The 18,526-nt window shown below is 26.5% G+C and overlaps 1 protein-coding gene across 1 annotated transcript in view; it reads right to left on the bottom strand.

Annotated features, from left to right (window-relative positions):
• Positions 1 to 218: 218 nt before the first annotated feature.
• The window catches only part of LOC132924747 (uncharacterized), a 33,553-nt gene continuing 15,245 nt past the window's right edge, over positions 219 to 18,526 (bottom strand). The window contains exons 5-21 of the mRNA XM_060989195.1: positions 18,133 to 18,232; positions 16,917 to 16,987; positions 16,785 to 16,841; positions 16,649 to 16,718; positions 16,427 to 16,586; positions 16,273 to 16,371; positions 10,297 to 10,464; positions 7,962 to 8,132; positions 7,738 to 7,898; positions 3,487 to 3,521; positions 3,313 to 3,423; positions 3,003 to 3,203; positions 2,829 to 2,926; positions 1,129 to 1,226; positions 918 to 988; positions 635 to 860; positions 219 to 569 (exon numbers count right to left, since the gene is read on the bottom strand). Of these exons, the coding sequence (XP_060845178.1) occupies positions 393 to 569; positions 635 to 860; positions 918 to 988; positions 1,129 to 1,226; positions 2,829 to 2,926; positions 3,003 to 3,203; positions 3,313 to 3,423; positions 3,487 to 3,521; positions 7,738 to 7,898; positions 7,962 to 8,132; positions 10,297 to 10,464; positions 16,273 to 16,371; positions 16,427 to 16,586; positions 16,649 to 16,718; positions 16,785 to 16,841; positions 16,917 to 16,987; positions 18,133 to 18,232 (2,074 nt within the window). The 3' untranslated portion in view covers positions 219 to 392. The remainder of the gene's footprint in view (positions 570 to 634; positions 861 to 917; positions 989 to 1,128; positions 1,227 to 2,828; positions 2,927 to 3,002; positions 3,204 to 3,312; positions 3,424 to 3,486; positions 3,522 to 7,737; positions 7,899 to 7,961; positions 8,133 to 10,296; positions 10,465 to 16,272; positions 16,372 to 16,426; positions 16,587 to 16,648; positions 16,719 to 16,784; positions 16,842 to 16,916; positions 16,988 to 18,132; positions 18,233 to 18,526) is intronic.

Raw genomic sequence — 18,526 nt, forward strand, 5'->3', positions numbered from 1 at the left:
TATAATTTTACAAACTTAAAACTATATAATAACACATTAAAAAAGTATTTTTAAACGCACAAGTATACAAGTAATATTATTTATAAAAATCTATTAGATTGTTATATTCATTAGTCATTACATTTGTTCTTATTTTTTGTTAGTTAATATAAGTATTTTTTTCTAAGTAATATAATATTTTAAATTTTAAATATAACCTAACTGGATTTAACATTTTATCGAAATCGTATACAACATATTACAATCAATTTATTTATTTACAATTTATGTTTGGTTAAATATAACATGCAGAAGTAGTAGTAGTAGTAGTAGTACGTTTTTTTACCTTACACACATGTAATCTAGTTAAAAAAATCGTTAAAAATATATCTTTGTTAAAAAGAATACGTCATCTAAAAGTCATCGAATTCGATAATTGGCAATTCGTAATTATTCGGCAAAAGTACATTCATCCTAGATTTGATAGTATCCAGGACTTCTTTCCGTTTTCGGGATTCCTTAACCACATCATCAATAAAGAACCACTTTTCCAAGTGAAAAATTGGGAAAGTGTAGTCGATGATCGGCTTCTAAAAAAGAATTTTAGCCGATTTATGTATAATGAATAATGATACGATAATATTATTAAACTTACATCGAAAAACATTTTTAAAAAATGAATCATATAGAGACTAGAATCTATTTTATTAATTTGCTGAGGTACTTTAACCAAAGATCCTTTCATGACCTTAGAACTAAAGTTTCTTACTCTGCCTTTATGTTTAGCAATATATTCTTCGTGTAACCATAGACGTAGCGTGGCTATGACTCTAGCACGATTAAAACCACCATACGAAGAGTCGAGTATTAAAATGCAAGGCCTAAATAATAAATTAACATTAATAACTTTAACTTAGATTAATGATTGATAAATTTACCGTTTAACTAGTACACGTCTTTGGTTTTTCAACATGAACACATCTTTGTCATAAAAAGTCCCTTGTACATCCTAAAAAATATCCATACTCCAAATTAAAATCAATATGTGTATACAAAATATCCAAACAAATCAAATAATAACACAAATTACTAATTTTAAGTCTTAAAAATATTATTTTCATTGATCTGAAAGATAAAAAAAAGTCTTACTCTTCTACTCCAAAGAAACATCCTAAAATCTTCAATATTAATATCAGCTTCAGAACGATCTTCATTTATTAATTGAATTATTTTCTGTGGATACTGATCTATAATTAATTTGATATAAACAATTATAAACTTTCAACTACTCAAGATCAAAATATTGTTATGTTAGTATAATATGATTATCATAAATAATATATAGATATTGTAAGTAAAGTGAATACTATAATAATAATATTATTTGTATGAAATGTAATGTCATATTATTATCTTTAGGAGGATTGATTTGATTTCCTCATTCTAAAATCGTTGATAACAATAATTATGTAGAATAATATTTTTAAAAATTTGATTCATTTTGTCAAAATATGCCCCAAAAAATTGAAAATACATTTAAATTTACAAAAAAAATTTATTTTAAGTAGAGTTTATTATAGAACAGTATACACATATATACCTTATACTCTAGTATTCTAAGGTCTATATATTTATAAGTATACATCTAACTTGTTAAGTAATTTTGTCAATTGTACGTGCGTAGTATTTATCGCGTCGTCGTATAGAACTGATTTTTATTTTTATATTTATACAAAATTCCATGTATATTGTATGTAAACAAACAGTTTCACCATATTAAACAATCACTTGCTGCAAATGTGGATCAAGTTTTCATCCATCATGCACAGATTTTGATAAAATCTTAAACTTTTATAAATTAGGTATACGTATAATATATAAACCAGTGGAAATATGATATGTGCTCTTCTACACAAAATTTTACTATTCGTAAAAAAATAAAATTTTAAGTGATAATATTGATAGTTCAATATAATGCGGTTGATTTGACTTATATGCACTCGTCAATTAAGTCCATTTTAATTCAATTAAAAAAAAAATTAGACACGTTTGCTATTTCATTTAAGGATATATTAGAATCGACGACATTTTGATGAAAAAAAATTGATAACTTCTTAATTAAATAGGATAACTCAATAAACAAATTTAACACTAATAGTGAACAAATCATTGAAATTAAAAATAAATGTTCGAAAATGCAAGAATCTTGGTTTGATAATAATTTACTTAAAATGAACTTCGATAAATATAAATTCTTACAACACGAAATTAAAAAAATAATAACAAAATTCAACAAAATGTTAAATATTTTTCTTACATATTACATGTGCAAGTATAGAGATGTAAGCTTGAGAATTTTCAATTGAAATTTTTTTTTTTCATTGAAAATTTTGAAAATTTTAGTTTTAACGTATTTTTCTTAACTTCAATTAATTTTTAAATATATTCAAATACTTTATATAATTTCTGTTTCATTTTTATTTACATTTTAACAAGTATAATGTCAGAGTATACTATATAATATCATAAGATTTATTTGATAAGAATTTAATATGTTAAATATTAATATTAATATGCAAGTAGTATGCCGATAACTGTAATAAAAGGCGCTACATTTTTATTAGCCCCGGGCGTCAAATATCCTAAATCCGGCACTGTGTGTTTGTAAATTTTTATACTAAATTTTAAATTAATCTCCATAACTTTTATTGTCTAAACCATTTCCAAAAAAATGTTTACCGCCATTATTAATAGTGTTATATAATTTAAGACAATTTTTGTCATTCATATTATGTTTATACATATTAATTTATCCTTCACAATAATATATTTAAATTTTAAATACTTACTAATAATATTATCAGATACGTTTAATCGTGTTCCATCGAGAAAGTTAACTGCATTTGATAGGTAAGGAAAACATATAACCGCCAAAAACCATTGAAATCTAAAAAAAAAAAATAATTTAGTATAAATTTAAGTTATATATTATACAAATAATTAAAAGTTATTTTAATAATTACTTGTCATTAATAGGTACAAAAATAAAATCTTTCTTGAACATATCTACATTTTTAGTTGTTTGTCTCACTCTTTCATATCTATTCTTTGATGTATTATCGTCTTCATTAGAAAATTTCATTGTTAAAGAATTATAAAAGCTTGTGCTGAAGACCCATGAACGGCGTTTATTCGCTTTACTTAATTTAAAATTGTACCAAAAACTATAATACAAATAATATTTTTATAACAATACCTTACGGCTTACGGTAATAAGATTATGGATTTACTTCCATAAGTATTAGTTATGTAATTTTAATTAAAATCACTTACTTAATATAGTAATCAACAAGCTTTTCACTCATGTATTGTCCCGAACTCAATGTTTTATATTCACATACATTGATAGTAAATGTATGTCGATTTATTTTTTCATTAAGTATCCTAGAAAATAATATAATAAATTTAAAAATAAAATTTGTCACTTTTAACAGATTCCAAACTTACGTAATATGTGATTCTTCGTTTTCAAATTTTTTGATCTGAAATAATAGTTTTAAATCTTTCCGTTTAATAAAATATGGTAGTATTTTATATTATATAATAAAAATAAAACTAGCTTAAAACGCTCCTCTAGAACTCTAGAGCGTCAAGAATTATGAGGGAATTAAAAAAATATTAAGTTGTTAAAATATAGTTTATTTACAGTTGTATTATTATTAAACATAATTTAATAGGTATTATTACATTTATAAATGAACTATAATTATTTTATTATTGAATTTCACTAAAACTGAAATACATTTTACCTGAATTATTATTATTTTATTATTTTTATTTTATATTAATAAAAGTATGTATTTTTGTTTTTTGTTCTAAATTGTGAGAATACGTTTTAACAAAGAATTTTACTATTAACCCTGTATTTTTCATTAATTCCTATTTTCATTATCTCACAATTACTAAAATGTATCGTTACCCGCTGAACAAAGAATGTCTTATAAATGATTAGATAGAGAAAAATCAAGTATTTAACCAAGGTGGTTTTTACATAGATGGACGAGTATAGGAATTATCTAGGGACCGACAAAAACATATTTTGCATAATATTTAACATTTCAAAGTGCTATAAATAGCGCATAATATTGGATATTTTTAAGTCTATATATTATTATGATAAATAGACAAATGTTTAGTGCAATTAATTTCAAATATAGTCATTAGCTAATGATAAACCTATTAATGCTAATGTACGTTGTAATTTTTCTTATCTAAATAATTTATTATTATCTTTTAATTGGCATAACTTTCTATCTGACAGTGATGTTGATGTTTTAAATTTTTAATAGATAAATTCGATAGTAAAATTAATGAATTTATTATCAGTGCCTCTAATAAATGTATTGTACCCAAAATTAAACTTAAAAAATCACAGAAATTTAAAGCTTGGATTACAAATGGACTTCTGGTCTCTATTAACAATAGACATAAATTATACTTAAAAAAACAAAAAGCACCTTTTGATCTAATTTAAAAAAAACATTACATAGGAATTTATTAAATTCATTAATCAGAAAATCTCGTAATATATATTATAAAAAGCAATTTTATTTATCTAAAAACAATATAAAAAATACATGGAAATTAATAAATGAAGCTACATACTCAAACAAAAAAGAGGAAACTCCTATATATTGCATTGAAAATAGTTCTAAAAAATCTTTTTTATCTGATAAAACGACATTTTAAATGAATCTAATAATTACTATGCTAATGTTGGTAAAAGCATTTTTGATGATATTCAAATAAATAATTTTGAAAAACTAAATTGGAATAATATGAACAAAAACTGTCATATTATTAACTCAATTTTCCTTGATCAGATTGACCCTTCCGAAATTTCTAGGCTAATAATGAAAATACCTGATAAATCCTCATTTTATAATTTTGGTTTATCTAACTTTATTTTAAAGAAAACAGCTTACTCTATGTCATTGCCTTTGTCAATAATTTTTAATAGGTCGTTTATTTCTGGAAAATATCCTTTAACCACTGTTTAAATCCGGGGATAGGAAACAATGTGGAAGCTACAGACCTATTGCTCTAACTTTAACGGCTTCAAAAATTTTTGAAAAATGTATCAAATCAAGATTAATGTCATTTTTAGACAAACATAATTTTTTTTCATCTAATCAATTTGGTTTTCGCGCTAATATGTCCACTATTGATTCTTTAACTAAAACTTCTAATTCTATTCATAGTAGTTTAGATAAAAAATTGAAAGTTATGGACATTTTTCTCGATTTCAAAAAAGCATTTGACTCCGTAAATCATGATTTGTTAATTAAAAAATTAGAATATAGTGGTGTAAGAGGCATTGCTCTTAACTTAATTAAATCATTCATTTCTGACAGACCTCAGCAAGTAAGAATAAATGGATTACTTAGAGATGTAAAGACAAATTGTTTTTCAGTACCTCAAGGTACTGTACTTGGGCCTGTCTTATTCATTATGTACATAAATGGACTTTTAAATATAAAGCTAAATGCTGACATTTTTTGTTATGCTGATGATACAGTTATTCTGATTAAAAGTCATAACTATGAAAATTTATATAAATTAGCTAATAACTGTCTATCTGCAGTAAAAGATTGGTGTGATAATAACAATTTACAACTAAATTTATCTAAATCGAAACATATTGTCTTTAATATTAAGAATATTCCATATATTACAAACACTAATTTTTCCCTATGTGCGCACTCTTATAAATGTAAATTTTTAAATCAACTATGTGACTGTTTACCTTTGGGTAGAGTTCAGTGTATTAAATATCTTGGGATAAAATTTGACCATAGATTAAAATTTATTGATCATATTTATTATGTAAATTATCTTCTTAGAAAGTTATTATATAAATTCCGATTGCTCAAAAATATGTTAGATATTAGAACTCTTAGAATCATCTATTTAGCTCTTGCGCAATCAGTTTTCTCGTATGGTATCTCATTATGGGGATGTACATACTCCACACATATTAATGTTATATAACTACTACTGTTAATTTATTGATTAAAATTATACTTGGAAAACCAAAATTGTATCCAACTTGCTTAATTTACTCAGAGTTAAAGGTTAGATCTATTTTTCAAGTTTATGAACGGGGGATTTTATTATATATGTATAAAGTTAATTTAAGTCAATTCCAGCCTTTGCATTCTTATAATACAAGAATAAAAAACAATTGTAATTTAATTGTACCACGTAATTATACTAATTTTGGAACACAGAGTCCAATAATTAAAGGAATTAATTTACTTCGAAAATATAATATTAATTTAACTAAATTTGATAATTTTAACAAGTATAAGAAATTAATATTATTAACACTATTATGACCTTGTCGTAAATATACATTGCATTGTCTATATTAAATTTTAAATATTCTTAATGTATAAATTTTTCTTTTTAAACTTATTTTCGCAAAACATGAACCCAGCTCATCCGTCTTCAAGCATATCTTTGCTTATTGGATGAGCTTGCAAACATGTTTTTAATATCTTGTTTTAATCTTGTATTTTGTTTTGTTTGTTTGCTAAAATAAATATTATTATTATTATTATTATTATTAGTCTTATGATCTGGTAACCATTCAATATAGTGTAAAAATATTTTACCATTACTAAATACAGTAATACACATATTATGTATCATTTATACTATCCTGCTGAAAGCAATTATATTATTAATTTTCATATTAAAATATGATTATTATTTTTATTTTTAAAGCATACAATCTGTAAATAAGTGAAATAATAATCATGTGTGTTAAAAAAAAGAATATTCTATGATATGGACATACATGAAAAAAGCAGCCACTCAATAGCGACACTTAATAAAATGTTAAATATGATTATTTAAAAATAATTTCCTTATAATATCTTCTTGTCAAGTAGTGACCATATATTTTTTTTAATTAAGCAGAAAAGAGGTGCTTTCAATGTGACATAATTATGACAAATAAATTATTATCCAACAAATTGTACCATATTTATCAATGTTTTATTTTTGAGATTTAGGTCGATCGACTAGGATTTGTAGATGACAAAAATTTTAGTCAGTAATGGCCGCGATTTGTTAACTGATAAGAATGGTACAATTTTTATTTTGTATGTTTTTACATAATGTAGACTATGTAGAGTCTAATGCATATTTGTGCATCTTCTATTTAAATTTATTTTATTTAAGCCTGTAATAACTAACCAATTAACGTAATGACGTATATAACTTCGTTTTTCTACCAAGATAAACGTTTTTAAATTTTTAAACGGTATATACAATCTGTACCCTAAGCTACAATAAGAATTTGTGACAAAAAAGTAATATCCAGTGAATAGCTTGATGGAGAAAGATTAATATAATTAAAGTACCCGAGTATGGCAAATATCAAATTATAAGTAAAAAAGTATAAAATTGTTTGACCAATATATTATATAGTACATATATACCTATATATTGTTTGACGTACTCGGACACTCAGTTTGCAGGCCTTAGACTGGTAATCAAGCATTTAGTATCATTATAAAATAATTATTTATTTAAAAATGTATTTAATTAAATTTAACAATATATTATATACATACATGTAAATTAGATATGTAGAAAATAAAACCTAACCTACTCTAGATTGTAGCTTTTAGTAAATTATAGTGTATGTTATTTTAAATATATAGTGTATGAATAACTTTAAAAACATACCTCTTTTTCATCCATGTTATATAATTCAAGGACTTTTATAACTCGATCTAAGGAAATAACCGTTACCTTTTGTTCTGGTAATATAGAAAGTAATGACTCGAACTTTGTTTTTTCGTTTTTTTCAATTGAAAAAAACGAGGTCATTACGTTTCTATTGACATCTAAACCAACAATTATCAAAATAATAAATATAATAAATAAGGAAAAATAATAACGTCTTATACTTTTAAAATGCTGGTCATAAAAATCGTCATTTTCCTTGATTTTGAAAGCTCTTAATATACTTTCAAGAGCTATATCATCATACTTTATGATCATTGCACAATTTTCACCGGTATAGAACATACATTTTATAATATTTTCTATTTTTAAATCAATATTGACTATCTCCGGCGCTAATAAAAAATATAAATAATACATATTATTAAGAAATAAATTCTACAGCAGCCTACTGGGCGCAATTTGGGAGAAGGGATGCTTTTATAATAGTATCATAAAATGTTTATTGGATATATTATACATTCAGATTCTTTTATTTCTAAGATTTTTTTTTTTTTTTTAATAAAAATAAATACTTATGTATAGATTTTACAATGATGTTTTTTGTCTGTCATCGTTTTTAAGAGCAATAAAATGCTTTAAGGTTTGTGGTTTCTTGTAACATATTAAAAATTGTTGATACTTTGAAGGTATGAAAAATAAAAAATCCCCATTATTTTTAAAATAGTTGGAAAATAAAATAAAAAAATTAAGATAGAAAGGGAAATTTTATACAAGCTAGTAGTCAACAAAATATTGACTCTTGTTGTTGTATTTATAGAAATATGATATTTTTTCAATTTTATTCTGTAAATGCCTATGGTCTATTCCAAATAAGCACAGGCTTCGGCGGCCAACTTGTGAACATGAGTGTGGCTTTACAACAGAGAGTTTACCAATTGCGCTTAAAATGACCTTTTAATATACCAATTGCGCACTGTCTTTTTTGGGTTGATATACCAATTGCGCTCTGTCTTTTTTAGATAGATAGACCAATTGCGCTCAGTTGTTTTCAGGGTTTATAATATTATTCTACATTACACCTAGTATATAAAAATACTTTTATAAAAATATGTATTTTAAATAGATTTATAGGTACTATTATCAGCTTGTAGCTTGTCGTATTTTCCCGTAATTTCGTATACGTTTTGCTTTAAATTGAGTATATTTTAATGCATATTAGTTAGCTATATTTAATTGTGTATATACATATGTAACTTTTTCCGCCGTGTAGTAACTTACATATGTCCATGTAAAAATAAGGAACCTAAAATATAAGTAGCGCAATCAGTGTACTGACCTAAAATTTAAGCGGCGCAATTGGTATACTGACCTAAAATACAAATATTGTTTTAGGCGCAACTGGTCCATGCCCTTACAACACAGCAAGCATTCAGGTAGGTGGGAGATAGGTTAGGACAAACGGGTGTTGTCTGACCGCCGCCCGACATAAACTGATCGCCGCCGAAGTCTGTTCTTATTTGGAATATACTATATAACATTTTTTTCAATGCGTTAATAATTTTTTTTTCTTAGCCATACTGATTGGCTGGCAAGAAGTACAAAAATTTGTTTACAATTTTACGATTTTCCTAAAATGAACTATCTGGTTTTATTTAATTTGTGGTAAGTATTAATAATAGTAAAATTAATTAGTTTAAAAGTATTTCAAATATATTATTAAATATAGACTGACGTCCATGGTCCAACTGACCATCTTCGCTCAGAATCGTTTTTCGTATGCATTGATTTATTATTGAATAAGTATTAATTTAATACATATATTACTTTGACTATAATTCAACGCTACTAAGGTTCATTCGATACTGTACAGTAATGCGGTTATCTATTTCGCCTCTTTTTATTATTTAAAGCCAATTAATCTAAATTTAAAAATGGTACGTGTGTTATCATACCTCAGAAAAAACGGTATTTAGTATATTATTATGTACAGCTGTTCACCGCGGGACTAGTACATAAACGTTATCACGTGCATACATATATCCCTCTTTTTAATACTAAGGATGACAATATTGACAATTAGTCACTCCTTCGACTGCTGATTGCGATTGCCAAATACGAAGTCTAATGGATCTCAGATTAGATGTAGACTCAACCCGTAAAATAATCGGAGTGTAAATAGCTCACCATTTATCAAGGAAGCCTATTTGAGATTGGGTTGTGTGAGTGTAAGCTATATTTCAGCAACTTGTTTCTTTTTTTACATATTATCGCCAGTTTTAGATCGCAGGGTGTAACATTGTTGCTAAATAAATAATTGCAAGTAGGTAGCACTTAACTCTCTGACGGCTTTAATTACAACTCATTTATAATTTCTCTAGGAAGTTGTAAAAACAATGTATTGAAGTGGAACGTTATAAGATATGGTGAATTATTATTATATCTCAAACAATGAAATAAAGTATTTTCCAAGTATTTGTTCTGGGGTACGATAACACATAAGTACCCTCAAACAAAATCAGTCAATAGTTATTAATAACTAGTTTAATATGAACTTACTACACAATTTTACAGTCACAAGTATTCCATCCTCAGTAATTAACATATCACTAATTGGTTCAGTTTTGAAATTATTTGCAATGTATAAACTATGACAATCCTTAATTTTAAAACTTTTATCAATAGACGAGTAAAAATGCAATGACAGATCTTCTGCAATTTCATCAACTAAAAAAAAAAAAAAAAATGATTAATGTAAAAAATGTTTTGATCTATAACATATAAAGAGTGAACCAATGAACCATTTAATATAACTATATAAGGCACTCATTATTTCAAAAAATATCAAGTCAAGTTTATAGTCCTATTATATTAACCCTAATTTTTGATTTAAATATCAATTTATGTAGATATACAACTTCAAAAATGTACAAAACTATTTTTATTATGCATTTTTATAATATAATTTTTGTTTTTGAATAACCTATTAATAACATATCATAACTCTTTAAATTTGAATATATTTATATATATTGCCTACTTTATATTCACCTACTTTTATAATATCGTAGCAATTCAAACGTCTTTAGTCTAATGAAGTCTTATTTTTGCGATTTATAGCTTCAAGTATCTCATTTATTATTTTTTTGGTAATTTTCTTCATTAGCTATGGCCATTGAATTAACACTTAAATTAATATTTTTCAATTTTTTCCATCAAATAAAGATTTTAAATCAGTATTATTTTCAACCACTGATTTTGCCCAATTGTATAATACTATAATCACACTAATATAAGTTAAAATATTGCAGCAGTTCCGCGTACAATGCACTAGTCCGTACTAAAATCTGTATAGTATTGTAAGGTCGTTTAGATAAAATTTATCATTTTTATTGTATTTAACCTTGACTAATATGTTAGATCCTACATAACGTCGTAGGAAACACATCTTATAACTCATAAGACTATAAGAGATAATATTATACATATATTACTATAGATTCACGTATTTTTTTTTATATCACAATGTGTACAATGTACAGTAATATGTAGTTTTATAATAATATTTTTTTATACGAAAAACTGTAATTTTTATGATATGTTTCTAAATTTTGTGATTTGTACTTACAATAATAAAATTGTACATTTCGCAATTTGTACAGTGATTATTATTTATTGTACACATCGCGAATTGTATAATGGTACTTGGACAATCTAGTTACTTTGTATGTAACATAAATATATATATATATATATATATATAAATAAAGAGAGAGAGAGAGACCAGGAGTTAATTATTCTGTTTAAATACCTGTATAGAAAATTGTTATGTTATAAGTAATAACATTATATTTCTAACAATTTCAATGTTTATAGGTATAATGATCATGATCAATATAATTTTTTCAAGTTTTTAGTGTTTTTACTTCAATTATCTGCCAGTTTCCAGCGTCACACTTTTCGATGCGCAAGTATTATTACGCTCCGCAAAATTATTGTGATCTCGCTTTGACTTTTTATTCAAAAATTTTAAATTTTATACATATATAACGAAAAAAAAACAAAGATTTCAAAAATTTTAAAGCGCCAGGGGAAGATAGAATTAACCCGAAACTACTAAAACTGGCGGGAAAAGACCTTAAGACAGAATTATACCTTATACTAAAAGAAGTATGGAGAAAAGAATATGATATGAAGAAGGTAACAAACTATCGTGGAATATTACTGCTGGACACTGCATACAAAGTGCTATCAATAGCCATCTTAAGAAGACTTGAAATGTACGCGAAGGATATAGTTGGAGAATACCAGTGTGGTTTTAAAAAAGGCAAGTCCACGACAGACCACATCCACACACTTATGGAGAAATACTACGAGTATAATAAAGACCTCCATATTATACTGTTTGTGGACTTTAAACAGGCATACGACAGCATCAACCGCAAACAACTTTGAGAAACTTTGACATACCCGATAAATTAATGAGACTAGTCCAAATGTGTAATGAACAAACCTATTGCAAATTTCGTTTCTTAGGAGAATTATCCACAAGGTTTGAATGTAAAACTGGTCTGAGACAGGGTGATGCACTATCCCAAGTATTATTTAACCTAGCCCTGGAAAAGGTAGTACGAAATATAACAGACTCTAAAGAAATAGACGTAATAGGGACACATACCCTGCTTGCTTATGCAGACGATATTATCATATTAGGAGAATCTAAACACGATGTCGAGGAGAGAGCAAGAAAATTAATAATGTCCAGCAGTAGTATGGGACTAGTCATAAACGAGAATAAGACCAAATATATGGTGATGACTAGGAACGCTACGACGAAGGGTAATCTCTGCGTAGGAGATTTTACTTTTGAGCAGGTAGGAGATTTCAAGTATTTGAGAGTAAACATAAATGAAAAAACAACATGCATAACGAAATTAATATGAGAATAAATGCAGCAAAAAAATGTTACTTCACAATGAGAGAAATGCTCTCCTCCAAGCTACTGTCAAGACGTACAAAAGAGCACCTATACTGTGCATACTTGCGTCCCATAGCGATGTATGCATGCGAGATATGGTCTAGCACCCAGGGGGATGAAGAAAAACTGCAGAACTTTGAGAGAAAAATATTAAGAAAAATATATGGACCAGTATACAACAATGAATTGGAAAGATTTGAAAGAAGGAACAATGAAAATTTACGGCAACTATACAATAAGCCGAGTATACGACAGTTCTTAATCAGAAAGAGGTTGGAATGGGCAGGTCATGTCTGGCGAGCCGAAGACACGCTAATTAAGAAAGTCATGGAAAGCAAAGCAAAATAACGGGGAAAAGACCAAGAGGCAGACCTCGGCAAAGATGGTGTGATAGAGTAGAAAAAGATCTAAAGAAGATCAACCTATTGCTAGATATGGGAGCGTCATTAGATAGGGAGAGGTGGAAAGGCATTTTAGAAGCGGCGATGGTCCTCAATAAACCGCTATAAGCCTAAGAAGAAGAAGAAGAAGAAGAAAGAAAAAAACACGTCCACCGTTGCTTTTATTATTTTATTATCAAAATTGTAAACTTAAGTGCGCCTAAAAGCGTTTCTTTCAAAATATAAATAAATTCAGTGCGTAAAACCACCAGTGCCGTTATAATACACGTCGCGTTATCGCCGTCGAACAGACACGACCTCTGACCTTGATAAACATGTCGCAATCTCCAAACAAAAATACGAATAAATAACGAATTAAGTGAAGAAACTTTAATAATGAGTGGTGTATCTCAAGGGACAATAACTCTATCGCCCACATTGTTTAATATGCATATAAAACAAATTAATTACTTGAATACATATGGAAAAATAGTTTGTTATGCAGATGATACAGTACTCTTTGTTGAAGGCCAGTCCTGGGATGAAGTATTTGCTAGTGTACATTCCGAATTGAGTAAAATCCAAAAGTGGCTATGTGAAAATAATTTATTTCTAAACTTAGAAAAAACATATATAATACCACATTGTATAGTTAATTCGAATCAACCAAATAAAACAAGTCTATGTATACACGAAAATGAATGTTTAAACTAAAATCAAAATGTATGTACATACAAAACCTTTGTAAAAATAGTTAAAACTGTAAATATTTAGGTATAGAAATGTGTTATAATCTTAAATGGAATGACCACAAAATTTGTAATAAATAAATTAAGAAAAACAATGTATGCATTTAAATAACTTAGAATTTAAGAAAATTAGAGTAGTGTATCAAGCATTAATTAAATCCATAATTAATTATGGTATTTCTATATGGGGAGGTACATATGAAACAACTATTGATCCATTAAAAAAAATACAAAATAAAATAGGTACTAAAAATTGTTCTAAAAAAAGACTCGAGATACCACACAAAATTCTTATACAATGATATGAATGTACTACAAGTAAAAAAATTATTTTATAAAGCTTCAGTAATTTATATAATTAAAAATAACTTAACTTTTAAAACTGAACATGGACATAATACGTAATACCTTATGGCTTATAGGGGGGCTAAATATAAATACAGAGAGCTAGGCCCCCCTAGTTACGCCAATGGTTGTAGATTGAACTATTTAAATATTTTATTCTATAAATCGAATGCTGCTGTGTAATTGATAGAGTTATGGTATAATATGAAAGGATTATATTGTTCAAAAAACTGTGCACAATCTCTATTCTCTACCGTCTTTGATATTCGATATCTCTCTATACGCCATATGATTCTCTGCTTTTACTGCGGAATATATAAAGGTATGAGGTATATCTTAATCCACGGTTTTTAACTATACCGCAGTCCTTACAAACAAAAAGTACCCATTTATTTAGAATGATAAGCACTTGTCCGAAAAATGTTAAGAGAGGTAGACCTTTGGATGACTGCCCCCCAACTCAACCTACAGGTACAAAGTTCATTATCATTACTGCGTTGAACGATAGTCAATAACGAGTTTATTACATGTGAAAATATATACCTATTATCACAGAAAAATATAGAAACGACACTCAACCAGCTGATCGGTTTACTGTATCCCTACAGTATGAAGTATTGGACTCTAAAAGTTAAAACCGTATCCGTCATCTGATTATTTGTTACGATATTATAAAAATGGAAACAAATTATTTATTATGTTTATTATTATTATACTATTATTTATTATGTATTTTAATAAATCTTAGTAAAATGAATAAGTGCTACTGTAATATTGTTATTTGACACTGGTTTATTGTGAAATAAATAAATAAAAAAATTATAACAAAATATATTTCTCTGTGATAATATTGATATTATTTATTAAGTGATAATCGATAACGTATGTCACGCCCGCTGGAGACCGTGTTCAAGGCCAGAGACACCCGATTTAGCCAAAATCAGACAGTGTCTATAGCCTGCTATTATTATTATTTATTTCTCATGTGGCTACTGGTCTTCAGAAATAAGAAGTACAGTAAAATCCCGTTACAACGAACTCCATGGGACCGAATTTTTTTTTCGTTATACCTAACGGAAATATCGTTGTAACGAAAATTCGAAAAAGCTCTTAATAAGTCCTGCCTTTCGACAGGGGACTTCTATGGCTTTCGTTATAACGGGATTTTTCGTTGTATTGGTATTCGTTGTAACGGGAATTTACTGTATTACAAAAACCGAAAACCGCCCAACTTTGAAAAGCTATATCTCGCTGACGAATTAACGAAAAATAATAATTTGAACGTTAAAATTCATAAAAAAAAGCCCTACTATTTTATGACATTTTAAATATAAGTTGCCATTTGAAAATTAAAAGTCGATAGTGTTTTCACTATTAAATATAAGAGTGAAAAAAAAATTGAAAAAAGTTAATACTTTTTGAATAATGAGTGATGTTTGATAAAAGAATCACCCTGTATATAGGGATTTGATAAAAATTTAAGGTTTTTTAGGGGGTGCTGAAATTTTGTATAGTAATTTAAATATTATTGATCATTTAAACCAGGGTGGTCCAACCCGCGGATCTCGAAGCCATTTTTTTTGGCCCCCCAGCAATTTTAAATTTAAATTTTAAATCACAATAATATTATAACAAAATCGCAATATGATCGTATACAATTTATACAATCTTATTACGAATTTATACTATACATTTTACATTTTATTGTTATACGGCTTATAATAATGTCTAAATCAAGAAATCGTATACACAATTAGTCTTTAGAATCGTGTATCAAATTAGCCATTACAGGGTGACGAGTGTTCAATTGAAATTAATAAATTGGTTACTGAAAAACAATGCCAATCATCACATTAATAATTAATATTAATTTAATAATAATAATAAATAATTTGTGCATTATATAAAATAAAATATAAAGAGGTAATAATATAATTTTTTTCTTCTGGTGGCCCCCCGGTGTTTTTATGATAGTGTAAATTGGCCCGGCAACTACAAAAGGTTAGACCACCCTGACTTAAACCATAGAATAATTAATAAAGTCTGCGTTTTTTATATTGCTTTAAGATTTTTTTTATCTCACTTTTAACAATTAGAGGTGATTTTTCATCTTCTTCAGATGATATAATAACTATATCTGATTCTTCTTTTGAAATAGAATTTAAGGAACTCGAGGAGGTACCTAATAAAAATAAATTTATTATTTATTTGAAATCTTTAAATCCAAATTAACTTACTAGGTGTATCAGTCCTTGTTAATTTAATAGTTGAAAATTTACATAAGCGACACTTTGCACAAGATTTTTGATCTAATAATACACATTCATTTCTGCAATTAATACATACGTCAACAACTTTAACTTCCTCAAAATCTGAAAGTGATTGACTCAAATTTTTCTATAACACAATTAATTATTTATTATTAATCATTTAATAAAATTATTAAAAAATAAACTTACCATTAGATTAACCTTTTGTTCAGAATTAGTTGATACTGCCATATTTTCTGATAACATAGGGAGTTGGTTACTGTTGAAATAATTTAACTTTAAATTAACAAAACACATATTTTTAATTACAAATATTGTAACTTACGTATTATCGTGACTAGCTGGGTTTGTTTCAGGAATAATTGAAACAGCATCATTTGTTCTAGAATTAAATAATAATTGATTAAAAATAAATGGTAATATTTTAATGAGTAAAATATGTATATATATATATTACATATTATGGCCAGGGAATTTCAAAATATTTGAATTATGTTTCAGAATTTCGAATTCTTCTTTAGATAGAGTCTACAAGAAAAAATAAAAATAATTAATTTACAACTTAAATATAAAAAAAACTCCTGAAAAAAGATAAAATAAACATTAATATTCAGTAGGTAATCATTGACACAATAGAAGTTTGGACGATTTTAAAAATATGATATTTGCCTGTATTTCCTGCATAATACATGTTTATAAAGTATATTAAAATAATAATTGATACAGTTTTATTATGATCAAATTAAAGTGAATAAATTAAGCAAGTTTATCTAACTATTATTAATTTAAATACAGTGAAACCTCTCGTAACAAACACCTTATAATAGTAGATGCTTATTTAAAAAAAAAAATCAGGAACAACTGGAATTTTAACGCAAAACCAGTATTTGACAAAAGTATAATTCAAAAACAAACAACTGAAAAGACTTGAAATTTTCACATAATACTTGTGTTAAAATTTCGAACATGAAATAAGTTTTTGAATATTTTCTTTTTGAACTTTTATAGATATTTAGGATTTTCGATCTTTTTTTTAGATGCTGAAATCATTATTTTGGATAAAGATGCTTGAAAATTAAATATAAGTTTCCTTATAAGTTGTTCATTTACTAAAAATTCATATAAAATAATATAACAATGAATTTGAATTGAACACATCCATTAAAATGGTCCCAAGGCCGTAACTGAAAAAAATTTGGGGGGTCCAACATTGAAAATGTATAGTCAATAAACTATATTCACCACTAAAATATTTCTACTTTTAAAAATGTCCGGGGGGTCCGGACCCCTGACCCTCCCCCCAGTTAAGGCCTTGGGTCCACTAGATACTTGCCCACCTATATTTTAAATGTTAACAGTAATATTTTATTTGACTAATTTGTCAATTGTTAAAACATTATAGTAAAATTTAACATAATGTATTTTTTCTTTTAAAACATTTACTTTTTATGGATTTCAAAAATTTCGGTAACCAAGAGTCTTCAGAGATTATTATTATTAGAAAAAAATCAAGAATGACAAGAGCTTTAAAGTAATATGTTTTCAAATAAAAACTAGGTACCTAAAAACATATAACATAATTTAAATTCCTACTAAAAATATATTCTTTAGCATAAATAAATAATGAATGTACATTGTACAATTGTATAATGTATAAATATTATAACACTAACCTTTTCCATAGCCGAACTCAAGATCTTTCGAATTGTATCTGCCAACTCGGGTGATTTAAATTCGATAAGAATATTTCCAAGTCGAAATGATAATAAACCCCTGTGTAATAAAATTAAAGATAATGTATTAATAATTAAATTATAGACATACATTTTGTGGTAATAAATTTAATGTATTAGGAAACACTCAATATCCGTTCAAGTTTCAAATTAATCAAATCTAATTATGTCAAGAGAAACATGACATATAATTAATATAATATGGTACATAATTATTATAAGTTTATTTATGCGTGGACTGAATATTTAGTTCAAAACCTACCAAATTATAAATATTTAAACTATGTGTAAAGTTTGAATTAAATTGAATAATTTATTTATCATCTGAGTTGGT

Source organism: Rhopalosiphum padi, chromosome 3 (assembly GCF_020882245.1).
Source record: "Rhopalosiphum padi isolate XX-2018 chromosome 3, ASM2088224v1, whole genome shotgun sequence".
NCBI lineage: Eukaryota > Metazoa > Arthropoda > Insecta > Hemiptera > Aphididae > Rhopalosiphum > Rhopalosiphum padi.